At 37.3% G+C, this 15,098-nt stretch overlaps 1 protein-coding gene across 1 annotated transcript in view; it reads right to left on the minus strand.

Moving 5' to 3' along the window:
- Window positions 1–201: 201 nt before the first annotated feature.
- Window positions 202–15,098, minus strand: part of RAD54B (RAD54 homolog B) — a 64,648-nt gene continuing 49,751 nt past the window's right edge. Inside the window, exons 7-14 of the mRNA XM_009638342.2 lie at window positions 11,203–11,410; window positions 10,511–10,650; window positions 9,632–9,922; window positions 8,076–8,254; window positions 5,598–5,859; window positions 4,211–4,277; window positions 3,677–3,877; window positions 202–422 (exon numbers count right to left, since the gene is read on the minus strand). Coding sequence (XP_009636637.1) covers window positions 202–422; window positions 3,677–3,877; window positions 4,211–4,277; window positions 5,598–5,859; window positions 8,076–8,254; window positions 9,632–9,922; window positions 10,511–10,650; window positions 11,203–11,410 — 1,569 coding nt within the window. The remainder of the gene's footprint in view (window positions 423–3,676; window positions 3,878–4,210; window positions 4,278–5,597; window positions 5,860–8,075; window positions 8,255–9,631; window positions 9,923–10,510; window positions 10,651–11,202; window positions 11,411–15,098) is intronic.

Consider the following 15,098-nt stretch of genomic DNA (forward strand, 5'->3'; position numbering starts at 1 on the left):
AAATCTGTATTACAATTTTAGTAAGTATGATTAACTTAGTAATAACTGTAACTTTGTATAAACACCAGGAATCACATTTACCCAGAAACCTCGTCAGAAATACACAGAACTTGGCAAAAAGAACAAAAGGTAACTGCACATCAGCTGTTTGCTATACCTACGAGGAGGGGGATGCAAGTGGTAGGGGAAGATACTTAAGCTTTACTCGGTGGAGGAAGTTGGACTGGTTGCATTCTGGAAAATGAAAGAAACATTTTCTTTCACCCTTTCAAGGAAAGGATCAGCTAGCGTCTGATGTTGCCCGGAGAAATGTTTCCATTGCATCAGCTGTGACATGGACAGTGGTTTCTTTGAATTAGGCTTCCCCTGGTTTTGTCCAAGGTGGCAACTCCTAGACACAGAAGGCTTTTCTGAAGAAGGACCTGAAAAAAAAAAAAATGCAGTAGACTAATCAGAGAAAACGAAGACAGAAAATTTCAGTTGGAATTAATAAGCCAGTTGGTGATAACAAATGAGAGAAAATAGAACAGCATATATAACCCTTCTATGTCAATGAAAACCAAACATGCATTCACAGTAGGAAGGGAAAGGCTGTTTCTTGCTCATTGATTGAATTTATCAAAATCACCATATGCTTGCATAAAGATAAATCCTTTTATGAATGGATGGGAAAGGAAGTATCCGACAATTTCCTTTCTTCTTCCTAATTCTGTGACATTTGGGCTGCTTTCATTCTTCAAGTAAATCTGAATCTAGAAGCATGTTGCAGCAAAATTCATGCTAGCTTCTATTTCCTCCCAGAGGAGTCATTCCAACCAGCTAAGAATAGTTTGAACAGCTATTTCATTGACTCAGCACACTAGAGCTGGATCTCTGGTGCACTCCGTGCATCCAGATTATGGCAAGTTGTTCAAGATACACGGTACTGTATACTGTACATCACAGTAAGGAAAAGACTATTCCCTGTGAAGCACAAGGAGAGGAATTCACTTTGGACAAAGGATTCTAAAGCCCCAAACAGTACCAGGTCATTGCAGGGTTATGTCACACATTGCTGGCTTCATGATTCATCCGATGCATGTGACAAATGAAGAAATCAGTTTGCTGATTTTAACCAGTAACTGCTGTTATTGGTTTAAAACTTGTTGTCAAATATTTTCATAGTGTGCTCCTTAGGAAAGACCAGTGATATGAGCAGCATGGATGACTCAGAGTATTCTGAGTTTTTAAAACTTTTGGGGAGCCCATAAAGACTCATATAGGCAAGACTTCCCTTTTGACTGTCACATGACACCCATCTGCACCAGACTTAAAACAGACTTTACCAGCCAGAAGGAAATTTAGAAGAGATGCACTTCTCAAGTCCTTATAGATTCTGCATTCCTAACTCCATAAATTAAACTACAGTCAGGTAAAACAATAGGCTTAAAGCTTCGTAGCTGATCTGAAAGCCAGTACAATAGCAAGTAACCCATCTGCATGATCCATACACAGTTAACTGCTTCAAGACTCCTATGGTTTCCTGAAGATGGCCCCAGTAAGAATGGACAACAGGAGCTTGGTGAAGAATATCCAGTCTCATTGGTATATCTAATGAAGATCATCATGAAAAGCTCATACATGGTGTAGCCTTTATGACATTGTTTGGCTCCTCTTTAGTTCATCTTTTGAGTCATACTTGCTAGAAATAGAGGAGACAAATAGTGAAAGTTCTTGGCCCTTCCTGTGTGCCAGCATCTATCCCCAGTAACCTGGAATCTGGTTCTCCAATGAAATAATTTGACAGCTTTTTGTTCTTAGGAAAGGCAAATAGACCAACGAGTGGTAGCCGCATTCTGGGTTGATCAAACTCAAGGCCATAACTGAGAACAATTTGACAGGGGAACTGATGAGTCAGTTTGTCCTCTGTTCTTTAAGAAATCAAACCTCCCCCTCACTCTGTCATGTCCACCCCTTAAGTCTAAGAATGACCTTCACGTTCTTCCTTGATTTACTGCCAAAAGGGTTCTGTTCACTGGGACCAAGATATAATTACCCTTGAGGAAGTCCAGGTTACCTTCATTGCCCTGAGATCCAAGAGACCAATGCTCTGGTTGAATTGATGGAACCAGTATGTGCTCAAACATAAGATAAGCACTCAAGAGTGTTAAGACAATTGCAAAATGCTAAATAAAAACATATGCAACGGTGTTCATCACAGTAATATTATAAAAATTCTCTGGATTTCTGCAGTCCAGGAGCTCTACCTGCCTCACTGCGCATGAGTGAGAAAATCTGGCTAACATTTAACACTAAAGGTGCCTTTTCCACACAGATCTTGTAATAGTACCTAAGTGGAGTCTGGTGTATTTTAGAACATCACTTACTCAAGCAAAAACAGCAGGTCTAATTTTTCAATCATTAAAGAAAGATACAAAGACAATGTAATCAATATGTGGAGCAAAAATAAAAGAGAAGGTCAAATTCTTCTGGCTACAGAAGCACCGTGCTTTCACTAACCGAGTGAAAGTGCTTCAGTCCCCATTTTGGGTAGAATGAGATGAGAAAATAACACAACTCTACCCTGGTATCTGGAGACATGGAAACCATCAAGCAGAATAGTCTCACTGGGTCTGTATTACTTAATTTCTTGCTCATGTCTGTTGAGAACACGCACTCTTGCAGCCATTTCTTTGGCCTTTTTTATTGTAGTATCTGTATGCATTTAGAAGATATCAGTATTGGTAACTCATTATCACATCTGTGAATGCTGTATCCAGATATTTCATGCCCAAAGGAAAGAAACTACCATGGCAATAGACACTTTCTCCCTTAAGAAAATAGATGAGTTACTAGATGAGTGTTGTGGTTTAACCCCAGCCGGCAACTAAGCCCCACATGGCCGCTTGCTTACCCCCCCACTGTGGGATGGGGGAGTAAAAGTGAGAAAACTTGTGGGTTGAGATAAAGACAGTTCAATAGGTAAAGCAAAAGCCGCACATGCAAGCAAAGCAAAACAAGGAATTCATTCACTTCTGCTCCTAACTTAAACCTATATACCTGTATGCAGCAAGGTATTAAAACAACTTTTGATATGCCAAAAGGGCAAGAGAGACAGGTTCCTGTGGAAAGGGTAGGTACAAATATTTGCAACTTGGGCTTACAACTGCAAGGGGATCTTCCAGCATTTCTCAAAAACCTATTTTACTTATCCTGCATCAGGTATAGCTAGTAACTGTGAAATGAAGGGTTCAGTTCAGAGATCTGTCGTATTATTATCACAGTCTTCATCTGGTGGTAGCTGGTATATCTGTCCTCGGATAAACAGCTAACTAAACAACTAACCCTTACCAGCTACTCATTACTCTCCTTGAATATTTAGAAACAAAACACCATATCATGTCGTTTGATTGTAACGAATCACTAGTTGAGCTGGCCATAGCTATTTCAAGGAATTAAGAGGCATGATACTCAAATTGGTTGTTACTGCAAGGAATGAGTCTTTCCTCCTCTTCATCTTGTGAGGGGCTCCAATGGATTAGAAAAATCAGTCAGTATCTGGAAGATCCCATAATGAATCTCATTACTTCAATCCTATTTTGCTGAGCATCAGAGATTTCTCCCGTGACAGACCATACAGTCAGAATGGATGTACCTCCTCTCAGCCACAGCCAGAGATAATGAAAAAGAAACTCACTTTGATGGTCTTTCTTTCCCATACAGTCACACTCAAGCAAGTCATGGGTAACACAACTGGAATCTTCATGAAGTGTAAAGAGATTTCTAAGCTCCTCAATGGAAAAATGGATGTGTTCAGATGTCTTGGAAAGGTCTACAACTGCCCCAGAAAGGTCTTGTTTGCTGATCTGTCTTTGGTAAATCTTTTCTTCTATTGAGCCTGTAGTGGAAAAAAAAAAAAAAAAAAAAAAAAAAAGATACACCAGGATAATTTTTGACCAGTACTTGTCAAGAAGAAAAGTCAAATCCATTTTTTGATAACAATATTCATAGGAAATGGTAAACCACTATTTTCAGTTATTCAAGCAATAGCAAAGCAAAGCAAAGGCAAATGAATCAATGTCATGTCCCTACTTTAACTGAATTCAGAACAAATAATAACAAGTCTTTTTAAAGAAGGAATGATTTCCAAAAACACTCCCTCCCTTTTTTTTTATGGCCAAAATTTCAATAGCTGTCTCACTCTAGGGTATGTTTGAGCACCATCTCTGACCTGTGGTTAGCAGTCTGTAGATATATACAGTGTGTTTCTGACCATCTCTCCACACTCTAGACATTGCCTGAAGAAAGCAAAAAGATGAAGAGCATTAACAGCCTACTATACAATGGTATTTCAACCAAAACTTGTAGCCTCCACTGATCAAAGTACCAGTTCTGCTAGCTCATTCAAAAAGATGTTGTTCAAAGAAAGCATTCCTCAATAATTGTCTTTGGCTGTTTTTATGAAAATCTTCTGGTAATAGCTGTAGACAATTTTGAAAATATAATTTACTTTCTGCCATTTATGCTCCCCTTTCTTTCTGTGTACTATAGTAGGAAAGTAGGAGGTTCACCTCTTTCCTGCCAGAAATCCCCTCTTCATATTAATTTTCCAAGAGTTGGCAACTGTTCCATATTTTAGGAATACTCATCATTCCCCCCCATTTCCAAAATTGCTTTTTGCCACAATACATCTTTAAAAATTATTTTTCCATTTCTTTTAAAACTGTAAAATCAGTGTTTCACACCCCCTTTAATTCTTAAACAAAGAAAATGTAACTTAGTAATGCTATATGATTTTTTTTCCAAAGTGTAAGGGTTACACCTACATACTGGGTACAAGTACGCACAACATGGTCTGTGGTCTTTGGCAACCTGTAGCAATTTTGACTGATTTAGCAGACTGTGTTTCAAGAAACAAGACAAGTGACCACATGAGGGTACTAATTCACACCTGGGACAGAAGCAGGGCCAAGAATCAGAGCTTATTTCAGGTATTAAGCACACAGCATTACTCTACAATAAAAAGTTTCTTACTGTGTTTATAAAAAGATTTTTTAAAATTGTTATCGTTAAGGACTACTTTAACGGAACACTCTTGCACCAACTAAATAATCCCTTGAGTCCAACAGTGCCTTTACAAGAATAGCATGGCACTGGCTTTGTTTTCTTTCTTTTGACATCATTACCACGTGATTCTCTCTTTCTTTTAATTCTGGTCAGCACCTCTCCCTTCTTCTTAGGTATTGCAAATCCACGGCAACATTTGCTATGCAATCTAATCATGTTTTTCTTTTCTTTTTAGAAATACAGCAACTTTCCAGTTAAAAAAAGAGGTCAGGAGACAACGGGGACACATGCCTCACTTCTCCAAAGAAAACAAAATTTAATCTTTTCATTTCTTACTGCAAGGGGGCTTCTAATGATCCCAGTATAAGTAATATCACAGAGAATTATTTCTTATTTTCTTCTCAGAAAGAGATTTTCTCCAGTATTGTCCTTGTCCAGATGCAATGTGAGAATTGGGTAGCAACAAAACATGTAAAGCCAGGCATTTCAAAATCAACCAAGAAATCATTTGATGCCCCTCCCAACCCCCGTGTACACAGTTGTTATCAGACCTGAATATCCGTAGCTGGATTCCAGTCAATATCATACAGGATCAAATGAGATGCTCCAACCAGATTCAGTCCTACTCCGCCAGCCTTTGAACTCAGCAAAAAGATAAAAGCTGGACTGAATTTACTATTAAAAGTATCAACAATCTGTTGTCTCTGGGAGACAGGAGTATGTCCATCAAGCCGAGTATAAGAGTATCCATAATGTTTGCATGTCTCTTGTAATACATTTAATGTCTGCGTGTAATTGGATACCAGTACGACTCTGCAAACAGCAAAACAAAGTTATCTTATCATCTTAGACCTTGGTAAAGTTAAAGTCCAATAACAAATTACTGAAGACACATAAGAAAATAAAATCACAAGTTAAGCAAAAATTACACATCAACTGGAGGCTGGTCATATTTCCTGAGAAATAAAATGTTTCCTATTAATCTGAAGTACATAGATTTGGATGCATTATACCTACTGTCAAGCATTCAAATGTTAAATAATGCATGTTTTCCTTGCTTAATGTACAGATTGCAGAGATCCAGAACCAACCACAGAGATAAGATTTAAAAAAACCCCAAACTCCATTTATATAAAATAGCTGTTGTTAAAGCAGCATTTGCAGAGGGTGTTGTAGCAGCTAATAAATAGTATATATATGACTCTACTTACTGAAAAAGCTACTGTCAACTTCTATAGACAACCTTGGAAAATTCTAATAAACAAAATCATGAAAGTCAAATAGAAAAGCGATGGCTCTTTCCTACATTTTATGATTGAAAAGAACAGGGGTGAAGGACTGTAAAAGATGCCATAAACAATATAGCTGAATTTTTGTTGTTGTTGGTTTTTTAAAAGCAAAATCAGTCTCCTGATCGCTTACACTAATGACCAATACTATGTCAGTGGTTTTTTCTCTGAAATTTTGACTAAATAAGTTTCAGAGTCCTGCAAATCTAGAATTTCTATCCTCCCAGATATTGAGGATGATTCTACTGAGGGGACAAAGAAAGGTCTTTTGAATTTAAACTATAAATAAAATAATAAGCACAATTAGTGCATTTTCTGCCAGATCTTATTTGGAGGACTATTACAATCCAAACTAAATGTACAAAATTCCATCAAAGGTGCTCCATTTTTACAAATAATTTTTGATTAAAAGCAAGTACTGAAGAACTAGACAAATAATTTCAGGGAAAATCTGGTAAATTAACATTTTTAAATTGTTTTAAGGTATTTTTATTATTACAGTTGACTCTACAATTGAACTACATCCAAGACTTCTTTGTAAAGACTTTGCAAGATTGATTTTTTTTGTCAATCAACCCCAAATTCACACCTTTGGTTTTAATCAAAAATGGAATATAAGCTTTATAAGAGGACTGGAATTGAGTCTGTATATACCAAAAACTATTTAGTACTAATGTGAGCAGAGAAACAAAAGAAAAAGAAACATGATCAGCACTGAATTAAAGCAACAAAACTTATTAAAGTGTAAAATAATGCCTCTACCCCAGCTGTAACTCAGTAGGTCCTATAGCACTGATATAGGGAAAGCTGCTTTTTCCTGATATCCCTGTTTCTTTTGACCTTACAAGAAATAAAGTCAGTACATTTAGATAATTAGCTGTCACTTGTTTCAACGGATGTTAGGCATGTAAATTCCAATGATAGGCTCAGCTTTCTGATTTATAAAGAGAGAGCATCAGGAACAAATAAATTCCATTACATCAGTGCCAAGAGGTCTGCTGTTACTTCCCGCTACTGAATTACAGCATGTCCTATTTAAGCATCAATTTAAATACAAGTTAAAAGCAGAATATTTTTGGAATAGCTGGCTTTAAGGCATGAGTACATAAAAAAGTTACCATGGGATACAAGGTCATGTGGGACTTCCATGAAACAGCAATTCTACAGTAAATAACCATGTGCATCCTATTACCCCATGATAACCAGAGGTTTTGCTACATGTCAGTGGCATTTACCAGAGGGGAAATAAGCAGCTGCTGTGTAGGTTCACCTGTTGAGTCTGGTTGCCCTGAGCAGAGAAGGCAGCAAGCACTAAGCAGTTAAATGTGATTAAAGAGGAAAGAATTTATAATCTAGTAATTAAAAACATTTTAGTGCAATTGAAAATATTCAATACATGAATACATCTCCTTAAGGAGATACAAAGCACTGGAAAGTCTTAGCAAGTTAAGATAATATGCAATAGTACAGGGGCTGTAGCAAACTTAGTTGCTGGAACTCAGTATGAAAAATATAAGGATTTTTATCTGGAAAAATTTTGAAGAGCAACTTTGAAAATTATGACAGCTGCAAATCCTAGTTTAGTGATTTAAGAAGGAAGAGCCTGGAGCACAATGCATAAATATGCTTGGTAGCTCTGCAAACAGTTGCAACGCCTTTATTTTGAATATTACATCCCCATGCATTTGAAAAGCAAAACAATACCCTATTACCTCCCTTTTACCTTTCTTTCACACTTGCCTTTCAGAAGAGTTAAGCTCACGGATTGCTGCTAGCAACTTCACCAACACCTGCAATTTTCCTGAATCCATTTCAGAGAAAGTATCTGAAGTATAATCTTGTGGAAAAACATCTATTAGACCTTCGTAGAGACTGGTGGACTCATCACGTTCATCAGACATAGGATCACATCTTTTTTCCTATTGAAAACAAAAGGATTGAAGCTCCATATCCCCTCTGATATGTTCTGGGTCTTTTAAAGTTCGTTGTATTTTTCTTACAAAGACAAGAAGCGGCATCAAAAGCTACCACAAAGTAGTGTATCATGTGAGCACAACAACCTCCCAGCCCTGGACTGAACGCACATTTTTAAAATACAGACAGTGTTTACTTTAGTTTATAGCCTCTAATCTAAGATGTTGTTTGAAACCGAGTAGAAAGTTGAAATACTTAAAACTGAAATTGTGTTTTACCTCTACTTCTCTACTGAAACAACCACACAGATGTACACCCACAGAAAGCCTTATCTAAAACTTGGGGGAAAAAAAATCAATACCCTGTTTATTCTTTCTAAATTCCATAATAGCTTATAACAGAACTTCCCAGTCATTGACTTTTTTTAGGAAGATGCTGTCATTAAGATTCAGTTATGCAACTGGAAATGAAGAAAAGCTAATAAGTAAAAACAATAAAATAGAAGAAACACAGGTAATATTATTCTGTAATTTGAAAACCAATGTTTCACAGAGAGGAAAAAGCCAAACTACACAAATACCAAAACCACAATGGTAATAAATGACTTGCACATTTAGTCCTTTCCATCCCTATAGTTTCTAAAGGGTTACACTTTCACATACAAAAAAATTCTAATGCTTATACTATGAAGTAAAGGCAATGCACTTTACTTGGCAGTGCTGAAAGTTACAGGGAGGCCTGTGCTGTGGATATTTTCACAAGTCAAGAAGAACGTCTTTTAAGAAAGATTTACATTTTCACTCACTTTACTTCGACTTTGACTAGTGACCACAGAGGTTAATATTACCAACTTCTAACTATCACATTATTTACCTATGGCAATGAGAATATTTCTGTAGAAATAACAAGGTGTACAGTGTGATAGGATGCCAGGAGAAGTGGAAATGGAGACACCTAGTACCACTGACATCTTGAGCCTGCAGCACTGTGTCGTTGAGCTTGAGAGGGTGAAATTGTCATGCGGACAGGGAGGTTTCAGAGGAACCAGCAGACAGAGTGCACAGAATAATCTCTAGCTAACAGTGCTCTTTGTAAAATTCACATTTATATGTATTTTTGCAAGTATTCAGAGACAAGATAAAGAGGGAAAATACATGAAGAACAAGAAAATACCATAAGGCAATAGGAAACTGGTGAGATACATTTCCTGAGTACATTCAGATTTCCTAACATTTATGTTTGTGAAAGCAGATCTCCTAAAGCAAGTTGTATGTGAGAAGAGAGTATGGAAAGGACTTTACTTAAGTAACTCGCACAGTTTTAGTGACCTTCGCCTGCTGAAATGACTAATTGCAGGCACCCACCCCCATACAAATAGGTACCTTTATAGCTTTAAACAGAAGACATGGATGATTGCAAAGTTTTTTCAAAGCTCCTATACATATTAGGTGAGGACTGTTTTCTAGCCTGCCTTGTAGACAGGACCTAATAACTCGAGAATTAAGCAGTTTTCGATACAATTCAAGCTGCAGTGATGTTGGTCGGCAGAAGATTATGCTCTCCTTTTTGGGGGGCAGAAATTTGTTTATAACCTCCTGTGTTCTCCTAAGAATAAAGAGCCCAGTAAGGCGTGTCAGTTCTGCTGCTCTTTTTTCTCCAAATTCCTTTTCCTCCTAAAAGAACAAAGCACAAAATTAATTATAATCTTGCATTTAATCGCAATAATTTTCTGTAAGATTTTAGGTAGTTACAAGAATATTTTAAATCTATGATACCACACTCTGACATGTGACTGTAATGATCAATTCTTCTCCAATTAGTACCACTGCATTAGCTTAGTTCTAGGTCTGGTTCCTAAAGTCTTACACAAAGGAAGATAATGTCCCAGAAGATACCCAAGGCTTGAATTATATTCTAGAATTTCTTGATTGAGGCAATAAAATCATGCAGATTTTACAGTATTGTGGAGAAGCTAAGAATGAATAAAGTATCATCATATGGTAATTTGCATGGCATTTTTGGGAATGCAAGGTGTCAGAAGAGCAATTTTTGCCTGATAATTAACAGGCAGCTGAAATGCCATGATCTCCACATGCATGTATTCCTCCAGCTCCCTTTGGAGAACAACTGATTTTGTTTCAAATAGGAAGGTGAAAAGCTTTTGTTACTATTAGTCCTGAACTTCATTTTATTCCATAGAAAGCAAATTTCACAGTGCTGTCTATGAATTTTCTTCTGTAACTGCATTTTTTAAAATATACCTTTGTTGCTGAAGGTTCTCTAGATCTGACGATTGGTTCCTCATATATCCTTCTATATGTAGATAAAGAACCAAGTATTCCTGGATTCACAAATTCTATTAATGCATAAAATTCTTGCAAGTCATTTTGGATTGGAGTACCTGGAAAGAGAAAAAAAATTCCTTCATTTGGTAACTTTTTCCTGAAAATGACAGAAGTACAATCACTGAATGCAGGGTTTAATGTTGAGAACACATCCTAAAAACAGAAGTTTTGTTTCAGTGTACATTACTCAGAGTACTGAGTTAATCTAGAACTTTATAATGATTAATGAACTACTGTTCTCCTAACTAAACAGACCGCACATCTCATAGTTTTGACAAAGGAATTAAAAAAGTCAGGTTCTAAATCAATTTTATTAAATTGGACAAAGGAAAGGCAACAACCTTTCCTTTAAAAAGGAAAACAATGAGTGTATGTAAACAGAGTCCTGATTCCCTTACAGAAGTTCCCAGGCTCCTTGCCTGTTCCTGATATTAGACAAATCTTGCATTTATTTTAAAAAAATTGGAAATAATCTGTTTTTAGAAGACCTCAGACTTGTGCATTTAATACCCATTGTCAAAATTTATACTGTGCTCCTGCCATATTTACAACAGCTTTTTCCTTTACCCCAACCTAATTAGCATAGCTAAATATGAAAAGATACTAACCAGTAAGGATAATTCTCCTCTCACAAGACAGACTAGCGAGGGCTGTAGTTGTCTTAATAGAGCTATTTTTCAGACGATGTCCTTCATCACAGATTAGGAGGTGAAATTCCATAGCCTGAATTTGATCCAAAGATCGCAGTAGCATCTCATAACTGATTATCAAAACTGAATAAAGTGGACAACCAATGAATTCTTCTACTTTGTGGTCCTGCAGGTATAAAGGAAAATATATCATACAACTATTTCTTTTGAGATCACTCATCATATTCCTTAAATATTCAAAGCCTACAGAAATATTTCTAGTATGACACAAGACATTTACTATCTCCTCCATGAGTTTGGATTATTGATTCTTTCCTAATTTGCAAAGGAAACATGGGATCTGATACAGCAATTTAGAGTTTTATCACCTCATTAAAAGAAAATTTATTATTCTTTTAGGCCTTCAAATCCTTTGAGACACATTACCATGAAGGGGAAAGCACAGGCTCCCTGTAACAGCTTCCCAGACCTGGCATTCAGGTAAGCTTCAAATGAATAATTAAAGCCAAGATAACGAAGAGGCAGAAGTAGCCGCCTGTACATTCACTTTGGGATCTCAAGCTTCAGGGTGCACTAACATGATCCAGTAGGAAGTTACCACATTCCACCAACCTAAAATTCCTCTTGTAGTTTTGAATTGAATATGGTACTAACTTTGTTACAAGCCCTTAACATTGACAGGTTGGCCAACAGTCAAGGGCGGCCTGGGACTCAGAAAACAGAGCTCCAAACTACCCCCAAAACCCATGCCTGTCTATTGGTAAATAATGCAATTGATTTCTAAACCCTGTATTAGCAGTCAGAAGTTGGCCATGAGCCTCTTCACCCTTCAAACCCTCTTCCGTCAATAGACATCAAGACTTTTGTTGAACTCCTAAATAAAATAACTGGAACTATGTCTACTTGTTTATTACCAAATGTAACACCAAGAAAACCAACAAGAGCTGCCCATACAATAGCCCTTGAGTCTGAACAGAATAGGACTTGCGCAGTTCTAGACCACAGAGACAAAACCAGCTTTAAAAAGAGACACGCAAAATTAAAAAGTCACTGTAATGCGAAAAAGTTTCCTACAAATAGTTACATTTCTGTACAGACTTGTGAATGTACTAGGATTGCTCACTTATCTTGCAATTGTGCATAAAAATGGAAACATCTACTGTGGGCACAACCTTTACCTTTCCGCTTAGCTCCACACACTAATTCCCTGCACGCTCCTTCCTATTTCCTAATGGTGCTCCCTAATTAAGCAGGCTATGGGCCCAGCTCACAAACTGAAGAACCGCTTAAATTGTGAAAGCAAATCAAGCTAGAGCCTGAGAAGGTATTTTTATTTCCAAACAAGATCAGTTACCAACCAGACAGCTAAGTCTGGAGCCAGATGGTGTAATACACTGTAAAAGCAGCACCACTTAATTATCACAACCTTTAGAGCCTCCTAGCAGGTGATTCAGATGAATCTATGGGCCAAATCTGGCACATTAATCTCACAAAGTACCTTGTGGAGTATCAATCCCCACATGCTGCTCACAGCGAAGCCCACCATGAGTAGGAGTAGTGAGGAGCAGGTAACAAGGGCATGCACCAATTTCCCCAGGTGTTTGCACGGGACACTCACATTCCTGTTGTTTCCAGGACTGTAGTTAACTGCCAGTTTTCTGGCCAGTATTTTTACTGCCAGTTTCAAAATAGGAGCAGAAAATTTCCCAACACAGGAAGAGAGGCACAGAGGAGCCCTGTGGGCAACATTCAGTGTTGTCCCCTGCCCTGTCCACATTGTCCACAGTGCTGAAGACAGATGCAATGCCTCTCTGACCTTCTCTTGGGATAGTCAAGCATCAGAAGATGCCCAGGGTTCAGAAATCATTTTGTTTTCCTACGCTTTCTGGGTGTGACCTGAAACTACAGGGAAAGTGGTGGGGGCACTGGAGAACTGCCTCCAACATCCCTCCCCCGGTAAATCATCGACTCCTCTGGACCCCTTAAAAAAAGCCGGAGAGGCCTGAGGCATTATAAGCCCCCTGCAGCCAAATATAATATATTCATTGCTGTATATAATAGCAGCAGTGGATGATGGACTAAAAATTAAAGTAAATTTACAAGCTAATTTCAAGTAATTAATTTATCCTCTTAACTGTCTGCAAGATACGTACGTATTATAGCCTCTATTTTCACAATTACCCAAAGTGACTTGATAGGTTTAAGCGAGTTGCCCAGAGCTACATATGGAGAAATTGTCAGTCAGTATTAGAGCTCCATAGCATCCCAGACTTACTCTTTGAACAGATCCTTTTTTGCACTAGTCCAAATCCAATATAGCCGGTGAAATGTAAATCAAAAAATGCTGAATCATGAAGTAATATAAACCTTGAATTAATTAATTCTCCAGACAATTTGACTTAAAAACCAAACCAAAATAACCCCAGTAGAAGTGATACTCTGCAAACAGCTAAAAGAGTTATTCTCTCAAATGTGTCTCAAATGCTGGTAACATGGATTAACGAGACCTAAATGCAACCTTTGTGGGGACACCTTCATTTTAAAAGCAATGTCCTCTACACGACATTTGCATTTTAACAGAAGTAAACTGTAATCACATTTTAAAAGCAGATAATGTCCTGGGTTTTTGAAGAGTCTGTTACTGAAGGGTTAGGATCAGTTTGCAGTGTTTCGGCATGAAAGTGAGGAAAACATGCCTAACACATTTTAAACAGTCTGCCAGTTCTTTGAATGTATTCCTTACAGGCAAGAATAGAAAAAACCTTTGAGACAAGCTCTTCCTTTTAAGTTATACTGGAGAAATAACAGTATGGTAATTGCTGTTTTTCCAGAGAAGATAGACAGTAAATTATTTTGAAATACCTCATTATACCCCAGGCAAGTCATACTGTGTCTTCCTTTTGCATGACAATGTATTCCTTGCTATTTGGGAACACAATCTTAACTGAGTGTCCTCAATCCAAGTGACTCCAACAAGATGAGTAAGAATATTAGTTATTTAAATTAGAAGAAAATGAAAGCTACTGTCATCTTGGACCATAGTAACTGTCAGCAAATTCAGGTTTTCTTCTCCCAGCATTATTCATAAAAAGTGCAAGAAAACGTTCAATTATTTCTAACTACCGTTTCAGGTAAAAATGTTGCCATGTTATATTTTGCCTTATATCCACTTCTTTTAGAAACTTCCATATTTCTTATCCTAACCTCTATTACATTACAGTTCCTGACAAGTCAGTTTGCTTCATTTCCACATCTTGAAACAAGTAACTAAGAAAAGCAAATGATGCAAAGAGCACCTATCATGTGGATTGCCCTCAGTGAAAGATGAATAGGTTTGGTAATTTCAAGGGTTTGACAATAATGAGTGGAATTCAAAGAAATAATTGTTGTTACAAAATTTTGTACACTCTACAAAAGAGCTTAAAAACAGTTTGAAAACTCCCATTTCATCTGAAATATTCACTCTTCCATACAGACCATCCATAAGGATAATGCAAGAAACTTAAAAGCAAATCTGTTTGATATAAGAATTGGGTCATCGTAGAAGTACTATTTGTTTCATCAATCTGCGTGTATGGAACTGTTAGATTAATAAAAAAAACTTTGGAAAATAAATATCTTTGTTGCAAGCACCAATGCAGATGCTATAAATTCTCCACTTCCTCCCACTGGCACAATTCAAATATAGGAGCAAGGAAAAAGTAGGGGTACAGCAGATTGCTGAATGTACATAAAGAACTACAGTTTGCTAAACAACTTCTCTTTCCTTTCTGCTGTGAATGCCCACTCCATATGGACATGAGGACCAGAAGTCTTAGGGCAAGAAATACTGGATGGGTTATTATAAAAAGCAG

This window comes from Egretta garzetta, unplaced genomic scaffold (assembly GCF_000687185.1).
Source record: "Egretta garzetta isolate BGI_Z169 unplaced genomic scaffold, ASM68718v1 scaffold154, whole genome shotgun sequence".
Classification (NCBI taxonomy): domain Eukaryota; kingdom Metazoa; phylum Chordata; class Aves; order Pelecaniformes; family Ardeidae; genus Egretta; species Egretta garzetta.